Source organism: Numenius arquata, chromosome 11 (genome assembly GCF_964106895.1).
Source record: "Numenius arquata chromosome 11, bNumArq3.hap1.1, whole genome shotgun sequence".
NCBI lineage: Eukaryota > Metazoa > Chordata > Aves > Charadriiformes > Scolopacidae > Numenius > Numenius arquata.
Genome location: NC_133586.1, coordinates 36,191,779 through 36,201,954, shown reverse-complemented (window position 1 = coordinate 36,201,954; position 10,176 = coordinate 36,191,779). Strand labels below are relative to the sequence as shown.

Below are 10,176 nucleotides of genomic sequence, written 5' to 3'. Positions count from 1 at the left end.
CTCACCTGGGAAGGGCATGGGGGGGACCACAGTTGTGGTATAGGCAGCTCCATGGGGGTTTCAGGCAGTCAGGCTCCTCAGCCTACTCCCAGACCCCTCTCTCTCGTCCCTGCAGTGCCTCAGTCTCCCTTTATGTGCCTTCCCAACATGGGCATTGCTTGCAATCACAAAGGAACCAAGGCCCCTTTAAATCTAGGAGCAGAGTGATCCAGGAGACCACCATAATCAGCAGCTAAAAGCTCTTTCAGAGGTTAGAGGGTTTGCTATGTTGTTTCTGCCCTTGAAAAATATGACTTTTTATTATTGTTTTCTGTCTGTATGTAAATAACAAAATGTAAGTCTATAAGGGATGTTTTCCATTCTGTGTCCCTGTCCCACAGCAAGAGCAGCTCCATCCAAACTCTCCCTGAAAAACAAACCTCCCTGCCATTCAGCTGCTGGGAACAAGACCAATGAAGCTGTCAGAGCCCTCTCAGCCACCTCCTCCCCCAGGCATTGCACCCCTGATAAATGGGTTCTTCTTCCCTCCCAGGGCCCTGAGCAGAGCGAGGATTTCCTCTCCGGGCTGCAGGAGCCAGCGTGGTTGCTGACAGCAGGGACCAATGCAAGGCATGGGCTGCTGCAAAGTGCAGTTACAAAGGCAAAGTTTAATAAGCAAGTGCTTAAGCTTATAGCCACTGCCGAGCTTCAGAAATCACGGAGTGGTAACTAATTTTACCAGGTTGCGTAAGAAAAGTGAAGTGCTTTCTCAGGAAAACTCTTTCCTCCTATGCTCCCAAGTCCTCCTCCTATCATAGCCTGCAGAAAACTGGCATGTCTGAAATCCCTGCCCTTCTTTCAGCATCCCTACATTACGTGGACACACCTGGGGCTGGGTAAGGCTGGCTAGCAGGGACACGTGTGCCTGGCTGCCAAGACACCTTCCAAATCAGGTGTAAGTGGGCTGGAGCATCCAGGAAGGTGCGGATGCCCCCTTTCTGGAGGGGTTTGAGAGGCAGCACAAAGGACTTCTGCCCATTGCAGCTCTGAGTTGGTGCTTTCTTTGCAGGTTGTCCTTGGGAGGTGGCAAAGCTCTGTCCCTGCTGGAGCACTGCTGATTGCTGTCACCAACCAAACATGCAGAGCATGTGAGGCCCCACGGGACCCAACCCCATGGTCACTCAGAGGAAAGGAGAAGGTAGGAGAGGAAAAGAGAGCATTTGAGATCCACCAGCAGCTGCTACAGGGGATCAGCTCCAGCACTGAGGTCCCAGATGGGGTCAACAGGCACAAGCGAGTTGCAGGACCACATCTTTCCCTAGACTGTGTCATTCCTAGTATACAAGGCTGAACAAGTGAAGCGACTCTGCAGTGTTCTCCAAGGTCACTGCAGGTCCAAGGTCACTTGGGAAGGGGCTCTAGGGCTGCCTGGTAGAGGCTCACTCCAAGTAGCTTTGGAGCTGGTGAGAGCAGGACTGATCCATCCATATGACTACATCATGGATCTGTGTTACAACCATACAAGCTCTCAAAAAAGGATGGACTTTCCCGTGCAGCTACTGGTCGGGTCCTGCCTTACCATCCTCATCGTGATCACTCTCTGCGGTAACATCATCGTCTGCCTGGCCGTCACCCTTGACCGCCGGCTCCGCAGCTTGACGAACTGCATCATTGTCTCTTTGGCCATCACCGACCTGCTGCTGGGCCTCCTGGTGCTACCATTCTCTGCCTTCTATGAACTTACCAAAGAGTGGCCCTTCGGCAGCACTTTGTGCAACATCTACATCAGCCTGGACGTCATGCTGTGCACAGCTTCCATCCTCAACCTCTTCATGATCAGCCTGGACCGCTACTTTGCTGTCACCACCCCACTTCGCTACAGCCAGCTGGTCACTCGCTCCCGGGTGGCCGTGGGTTTGGTTGTTATTTGGACCGTTTCACTGATGGTCTCTTTCCTACCCATCCACCTGGGCTGGAACACCAAGGGGACAGCAGTCCAAAACACAGTCCCCAACTGCAGCAAGGAGTGCATGCTGGAGGTGAACCCTGTGTACGGGCTAGTGGATGCCTTGCTCACCTTCTATGTCCCTTTGGTCATCATGTGCATCACCTACTACCGGATATTCAAGATAGCAAGGGAGCAAGCCAAGAGGATAAATCACACGTGGTGCAGCAGCAGCAACACCCCCATGCCACCCATGGTGAAAGAGCACAAAGCCACCGTGACGCTGGCGGTGGTGTTGGGAGCTTTCATTGTGTGCTGGTTCCCCTATTTCACAGTGTTTACATACCGGGGGATGTGGGGGGACAGCACAGTGAAAGGCACACCCATGTCCATCGTCCTCTGGCTGGGCTACACCAACTCAGCCCTGAACCCCATCCTCTACGGGACGCTCAACAGGGATTTCCGAGTGGCATACCAGCACTTGCTGCACTGCTGGAGGACTAGGGACCCCAGGATCTCCTGCCTGCCTCCCCTGCAGAAGGCCCAGTCCAGGGGCAGGAACTGCAGGCAGGGCGAGGGCAGGCAGGAGGGTAAACCCCTGAAACTGGAGATGAGGAACGGGAAAAGGATCTTACTGACTGATGGAGCCCTCAAGAGGTAAGGTCCTTCTTACAGGGCTTTGGTGGTGGGTTTGTCCCTGGAGAGGAAGGCAGAGGTGGGGACCCCAGGTTGTCCATGAACTTTAAAGCAACAAGCTGATGCCCCAGCAGGAGATCCTTGCCCAGGCAACTCTTGCCCTTTTCAGCCGCTGAGAAATTCACCACCACCAGTAAGAACCCAGCTCGCGTCCCTCCATGCTGGCAGCACAGGTCCAGCTACTCCAGCTTCACATGTGGCTGGCCACCTCCGCAATCACCACCCATTCACAGGCAGCACAGAATGTCCCTGGCTTTGCTGAGGACAGTTTTGCCATCAGGGTTTGCTGTGCAGAATGGGGTGCAGCCATTACCTGCAGCTGCTCCCCAAAGCCACCCATGCCCCGCTCTCCAGTGACGGGCACACAGCAGAGCCTGGGCACACAGCAGAGCTGGGGGGAGCTCAGAAAAGGTGACCGCCCATCACAGGGTGCACAATGGGGTGTTAGCCCTGGGGCAGAGAGTCAGGGCACCCACAATCAGGCTGCAAGTCTCTGCAGGAACCAAGATCTGGGTCCCCATCTCCCTGCAGAGCTGCTCAGCAGTTTCCCTTCCCGGCCGAGCCGCGCACCCTCAGCATTTCGGCTGTCGGTTTGCATTAGCACAGAATTCAGCCAACAGCAAGTTCCATTCCCATCTCTGGAAAGGAGCAAGAATAGCCAAAATTAGGTTGGCAAATGTTTTTAGAAATACAAATACCCATGTAAAGTTAGAGCCAAAAATTCCCTCAGCATCAACCCAAGCATGTCACATGAGTCAGGCCCCTCAGAGAGGTGCAGGGAAGCAGGATGCAAGGTGGAAGAGCTCAGTTCTGGGCTGTGGCACCAGTCCCCTCCCAGGCCACCCGCGTCCCCACTGGGCTGAGCCACCAGCACACCACCTTGCCCAGGGGGCATTCACCTGCCTGAGCATAAGGAGGACGGAGAACCACAATGTCTGCCGTGGTGCAAACCACTGCTCCCGAGACTTTAATCTAACTTCTAAGCAGTGGCTGATAAGCAGCCCAGAAACTTTCCATCCATAGATAAGGAGGTCTTTGACTCCCTGTTCCCAGCATGCCAGCAAAGGAGCTGCACTTGTGCTCTCCTGTGGCACGTGCCCTTGGTCCTGTCCCAGAAAAACAGTCTTAAGCCACCGAAAGGAGAACATGAGGAGGTGAACCATCTGAAAGGTTCAGCCAGCATCATGCCTCCCTTGGGGCTCAGACATGATTTTACCAAAGGCAGAGGGCCAGCTTAGGGCAGGGGAGTCTGCCCCAGGAGACACCAGGATGGATGAGTACAGACACAAGACCTGAGCTCCTGGGGCTGCTTTTTCAGCTTCCAAGGAGCTAATAAAGAGTGCAAAGGTACAGCATTTGGTAAACATGGTTGCAGGCGTATATAAAAGACATATGGAGAGCACGGGCCTGGGGTGGTAGACATGCTTCTGCAAACACAGAGACAAAGAAGGAGCTGTACTGTTTACTCACAGAAAAGTACAGATCCTGGGCAAACTGGGACCTCACATACAGGGGCTCTGCAGGTGGACAGGGAGCCCTGGCCAAGGGGAACGGGCCAGAGGGACTTCCCTATGCAGCTGAGTGGGAGAAAAAGACTTCTAGAAATGCTGCCTTATCTCAAAGGGAGAAAAATGATATGGAGTGAAAGAAAAGGAGAAGGAAAATGGGTTTCTGTTCCCCAGGCAGAGGTCAGGGTCACTGACCTCACGGCTTTCCCCCTCACGGCTCTCCCAAGTAGACAAGGTCCTTCCCCTGCTTCCCTGGAGGGCCTGATCCTGCTTTGCATCCAAAGCCCACAATGGGGTCAGGGGCAGCCAGGGGACCTCCATCCCCAAACTCTCAGCAGGCAGGTGCCCACTGCCAGCAGGGCTTGGCCAAAGCCTCAGCACAGGGACTCAGTGTGTGGCTCCAGACTGTCCTCATCCCTGCAGGGGGAAGTTCCCCCACCGCTACAATCAACCCCAGTGAGTCTCCCAGCTGGATTTGCTCCCAAGGGTGCAGGAGGTTGGAGGGAAGAGGGTGATTAGCAGCAAGTACCATAACAGCACAGATACATGAGACCCAGGAACCGTGGGGCAGTGAAAGAGAAAGACTCAACCACAGGGACGTTTCTTGGCCTTTCTAAATCCAGAGGTCTCCTTCCCTTCCTACGCAGCACCACTGCTGTGGTTTCTGCTCGAAATCAGATAAGAGTTGCTCAGCCACCAAATGATCAGTTACCACTTTTACTTTATCTACTTCTTAGCCTGCTCATTTACACAGAAATGATGCATCAAGGACCGTGTGAGGCCCCTTCCAACCCTCTTTTCAATAGTCAGATATATAAACATCTGCTGTTGGCAGATGATATGGATCAACTAATACCACACAAGACAGGAGGGCACGGGATTTGCCTGTACACCAAAAGCCTGGTGGCCAATTTCACACCGAGCATGAAGCGAGCTGGTTCCTCTCCCCCTTCCCATCTGCATATTCTTCCCAGTCATCTGCCCCAGCCATGTTAATGGAAAAAAGGCCAACACGAATCACTCCACAAACTCATAACCCCCCAAATTAGTAGGGCCAGAGCTCAGAAGAGCTCAGCTCAGAGCAGCTCCACAGGGTGATTCAGGGAAAAGCGCAACCAGCAGTATTTTGAACCATGTTCTTCCTGTTATGATGCACAGAGAAAAGACCAGCAAACAATAGTGGGAATACTGGAGAACTGCAGCCAGTCTCAGGGGTGTCAGGAGCAGCAACAGGGAGTCAGAGTCATCGCTGCTTTGGAAATCAAAAGGCCACGGGAGCACTGCAGCCATTAAAGGGCTGGAGGCATTTCCATGGGTGAGGACCAGATAGGGTGGAGAGCACAGGGCCAAGCAGGGGTGCAAGGGAAGGTAGCTGCTTCTGTCTCCCCACCAGGCCCCAAAGAGGAAAGGCATTTCATCCCTTCACACAAACCAGTCACAAACCAGTTGTACACACAACACCTGAAGGACCTCAGGAACCTGCTTCACAGCAGTGGGAGAGGACTCTGAAGAGGAGTGTGCCAGGCAACAGGCATGGCTGCAGGTTGTGAGACCGGTCCCTGAGGTCCAGAGAGATTGAAGGCCCAAGAGAAGGAGCATTCAGCACCAACGGGGAGGTATCAGGCAGAAAACAACAGAGCTGAGCTAGCAGCTCTGGACTACTCTTTGCACACATCATCTGTGCTCTGGGCAGCTTGGGGCAGGACCATGGCCACAATATATGGGCAGAGAGAACCCAGTTCCCATAGAAAAGGATCGCTGTCCCAGTCACGATGTCCCTGTCCTAACCTGCCTGTCCCAGCTGCCAGCCTTGAGAGGCAGACGCCAGGCAGATGGTACCTGGTGCTCCACAGAGCAAAGCCAGGCTCCACCACGCTGGCACTTACCAACTGATCTCTTCTTTTTATCTCTTTTCTTTCCGTCTTCATGGGCAATTTAACCCTTTCCAGCACCGGAGCTTTCCCGTGAGTGTCAGCCAGCCTGCTGCCCTAGGACCCGCGTCTCCCAGCCATCAGCTCCTGGCTGCCCTCTTCCAAAATCCTGTGAGGCTGAAAGGACAACACTCAATTTTCCTCAGGGAGAAACTCAATGGCAGAGGCAAGGGCTGCAGGGTGAGTACAGGGCCAGAGTCACTGGGTGGAAGCAAGGGGAGGGGGCAACTCCCCCTGCTGTGGCACACTGCATTTTCCCTGGTCCAGCGATCCCATCCCCATGGTACTTGGCGCAGAGGGTGATACCATCAGAGAGGTGCATCCTCACTCCTCTCTCCAGCATCATTTACTCTCCAAACACAGCCCCAAGTCCAGGGGAGGTGCACAGAGCTGTACCCCCCACTCCCAGCTGCCCTGGAGGTGGGGGCTTACACAGCCACCCTGAGATGTCCTGGAAGATGTCCGCATCCCGCCTGTCAGTCCACATGCTGCAGAGGCAGCTGCATTCAGACTGTGGATTTCCAGCACACTTCATTCTCATGCAAGCCTGCATCAGCTCCACATAAATTGCCAGCGGCTTTCGTGGGCATGCTGGCAGGGCTCCCAGGGCGAGGAGCTGATGCTGCACCGGGCTTTGCCACGCTTTCCCCATGGTGCTGGGCTGCAGGACATGGCTGCCATGAATGGGGATGCCTCTCAGCTCCAGAGAGCCACTTTGTGGAGCACTTCTCCGGAAGAGCCAGCCAAGGTCACCCTGACCTCCACATGCTCTCCCTCCAACGCTGCATGCTGATAACCTGGGCTTTCCCATATTGACTGTGCCCTGCGGGAGAAAATAGTGTCACCCACATGCTGGACGCTAGGTACACTTGTCCCTGCTGCACACTGAGCACAGCTAACCTTAGCCAAGGTCACGGCGATGGCAAGAGCCGGTGCTGCCTACCTGCACGTGAGGCTGGGAGGGAGCTGGGGCTGCTGCAGGAGAGCACAGGACCCACCACCCTGGGGCACAGCATCACCCTGCACCTCTTGGAGGAACTCCCCGTGAAACACCCTGAAACTGCCATTGCCCAGCAGAAAGGGAACCAGAGGTTTGGAGAGCAAGGTGGCAGGAGCAGGGCAGGGCAGCGAGGTCCCTCTTACCCCAGCAGGGCAACTCTGTTGATGCAACACACCAAGGCACAAGCATCGCTCAGCGGGGAGGTCGCAGTGCAGAGGCTGCTGCCTGGAATGGCATCACAGTGGCTCCAGTGCTGCCCCACGGGAGTCAGCAGCATGAAACCCCAAGCCTGGAGGGCACAACAGCTCACGGTGAACCTCTCTGGGGGCAGACATGATGCTCACCACTCCAGCACTGCAACTGCAGACACACAGCAGAGTCATCTCTGTTGCCGTCATTGCCCAACAGCAGGGGCTAAATCCAGCTCTTCCGCTTCATGCTTTCTCCTCTGTGCTGCACATATCTTCCGAAACACGTTTAGTTTCCATGAGTTAAGGCAAAATACCAGCCATCCCCCAAGAGACCGGAACTAGGTGATCTTTAAGGTCCCTTCCAACGTAAACCATTCTATGATTCTAATCTAATCAGCAGAATAAGACAAAGTCAGTCTGGGAGAGAGGTTTGCAGGAGATCTGAGGTGCTGGTGTGGCCACAGATTTCCTCTCTGCGCTGTGGGGGTGGGGACAAGAAATGTCACCTCACATGGGACATCCACCTGAAAAATCCCCAACCCACTTGCAGCGGTGGGGAGAGGGGCCATGGGAGAAGGAAACCCAGGACCAGAGCACCACTGATCCCAGGACACCTGCTTTTATACAGGCATTGGCAGAGGTGACAACCCCGCCACTGCTGGCTAGCCCAAGCAGTTGGAAAGAGCATGCAGAGGAAGCCACAAAAGAAATGTTACTCAAAGGGATGTCAGGTGGTGGGTCCCAGGGTAACATGAGCCTGCTCAGCTCTGCCCAAATGTCAGCACTCTGCTCTCAGCAGAACACAGCTGTGTGCTTTCTCACAGCATCACACCACAGTCCCTCCCAGGCACAGTGGGTGCTTAATCTCCCCTTATGTTGGAGAGCATGAAAGGGGGGGAAAGGACCTACCTGCACCCTGCAAAGTCATTGAACCCCCTCTCTGTTCCCCTGCAGGATACCTGCTCTGGCATGCAGTGTTTGCTCCAACCCCAGACACCACTGGAGAGGCCTTTGCCTGCCCAAGTTTCTTCCCAGGAGGGTGGTGTGTTTGAAGAGCCCTCGGAGGAGCTGCAGAAGAGCCTCTCCCCTGCCCTGTCGAGGCCATGACACCTTCAGCATCAAGCCCCGCACCGGCAGGCAGCGATGCCTAAGGAGCTGGGTCAGAAGCCAGCATGTACCCCCAGTGGGGCCAGGATGGGGGTGTCCTCCCCAAGCCCAGGGCAGTGGGTCAGGCTGAGAGGGCATATGGTAGAGGGAAAAGGGGCTGCAGTCAAGGTCTTGGTGCCAGACAGACCAGCCTAGGATGGAGAAGCGGAGCACAAGCACTACCCTCCCTGGTGCCCTGTCCAAGGGCCATATCCAACCCTCGGAGGGAGCAGGAGTCCAGGTAGGAGGGTGGACGATGCGGCAGGAGGGCTACTCATGGCAGATGTCAGCAGCCACAAGTACTGGTTGATCATGCACAGGATGCCCAGTCCTACAGCATCTGTGCTGGGGCAAGCCTGCCTGCCTCCCACGTTGGGGAGGTTTTGACATCGTCAGGGCCGACCCTGCTTCACATTCCCTGTCCCAGCCCCACTGCAAGAAGGAGGGAGGCCCTGGAGCCTGTTGGGCCACGGGGAGACACTAAGCAGCTGGGGTTTGTCCCCAGGCTCTGCCCTCCCCGACAGCTCGACACTAAGACTGCCAAAACAGGATGTTTCTGCACCGAGTCTGTGCAGAAGTCATCAATGGTATAAAAATCTATTTAACACAGAGATGACTGATTAATTTGGGCATGCCCTGTCCTGGGAAGAGCCTCCCTTTCCCCCTGTATCCTGCTGTCCCATCCCCATGCCTCTGCTGGGACAGAGCCTGGACAAACACACAGCACAAGCCCCCAGGACACAGGTTGCAGCCGCCCCAGGCAGAGCTGGCACCCCCACAGAGAGCGCCTTGCCCTGTGGGACCTGCTAAACGATCCCCCCTCCCAGGTTCCTGAGCTGGTGGGAAGAAGGGGCAGCAGGCAGTGAGGACCAGGTAGGACAGGAACAAACAAGGATCCTTCCTGTGCCGTGGAGCAAGTGTTTTCCTCCTGGAATAAGCCTGACTCATATCACCCCCGGGCACAGTGTGCTCGTTCTGCACCCCACATCATCCCTAGGGTACAGACAGACCCCTGTTTGCAGATTCCCCCAGGAAGGGAGGGTGCTGAGCCCCCCGACCAGCCGGTTTCCTGCGTGCAGGGGCTCTGCCCTGGGTCTCAGGTGCCCCTCCAGCCGCTCCGGGACACTCCTGCCCCGAGTTTTGGTCCGGGACACCCCCCCCCCCCGCGACGGCTGGGGGTACCTGGAAGGGGCTCCCTCCACGGGCCCAGGCCGGGGTGCCCGAGACCCACACGGTGAAAATCAAGACCCGGAGGAGCAGCGGACAGGGGAGTCGCACCACCGGGCCCCCGCCGCCCCCCGGAGGAGCGGGGCGGGCGCGGCGGCAGCGCAGGCTCGGAGCTCCCCCTGCTTGCTGCCGGGGACAGACCCGCCCGCCCCTCTCGCTCCCGGCCACGCCACGGGGCTTCACCCACCAACACACCCCCCCAAACACCCACAGCTCGGACAGGGCTCCCCCCGACCCGGCACACCAGACCCCGCTCGGGTCCCCAGTCCCCCTGTCACCCCCAGAGCGACCGCAGCCCGACCACCTGCACCTCTGGGGACTTGGCCCTTCCGCTAGTAATTAGTGATGGCAAAGAGCAAATGGCTTCCAGAGAACACGGAGGGCTGGTAGAGGGGTGGGTTGCATCCCCAGTGCCCCACTGCACCCAGCCTGGGTGCCACGTAGCCCCGCCAAAGCATCAGTGGGCAGGGAGAGACCTGCAGTGAGGTGATGCCCTGGCAGGCAATGTCCCCTTCCCGGTCCTCCCTCATGTGGCCTGGGGACAGGGAACCAC

General features: G+C 56.4%; 1 protein-coding gene across 1 annotated transcript; it reads left to right on the top strand.

Moving 5' to 3' along the window:
- The first annotated feature begins 1,478 nt into the window (after positions 1-1,478).
- Positions 1,479-9,004, top strand: HRH2 (histamine receptor H2). The gene is made up of 3 exons (XM_074156372.1): positions 1,479-2,581; positions 6,078-6,239; positions 8,205-9,004. Exons 1-2 carry the CDS (start codon positions 1,479-1,481, stop codon positions 6,094-6,096), a joined length of 1,122 nt encoding a protein of 373 aa, XP_074012473.1. The 3' UTR covers positions 6,097-6,239; positions 8,205-9,004.
- The last annotated feature ends 1,172 nt before the right edge of the window (positions 9,005-10,176 follow it).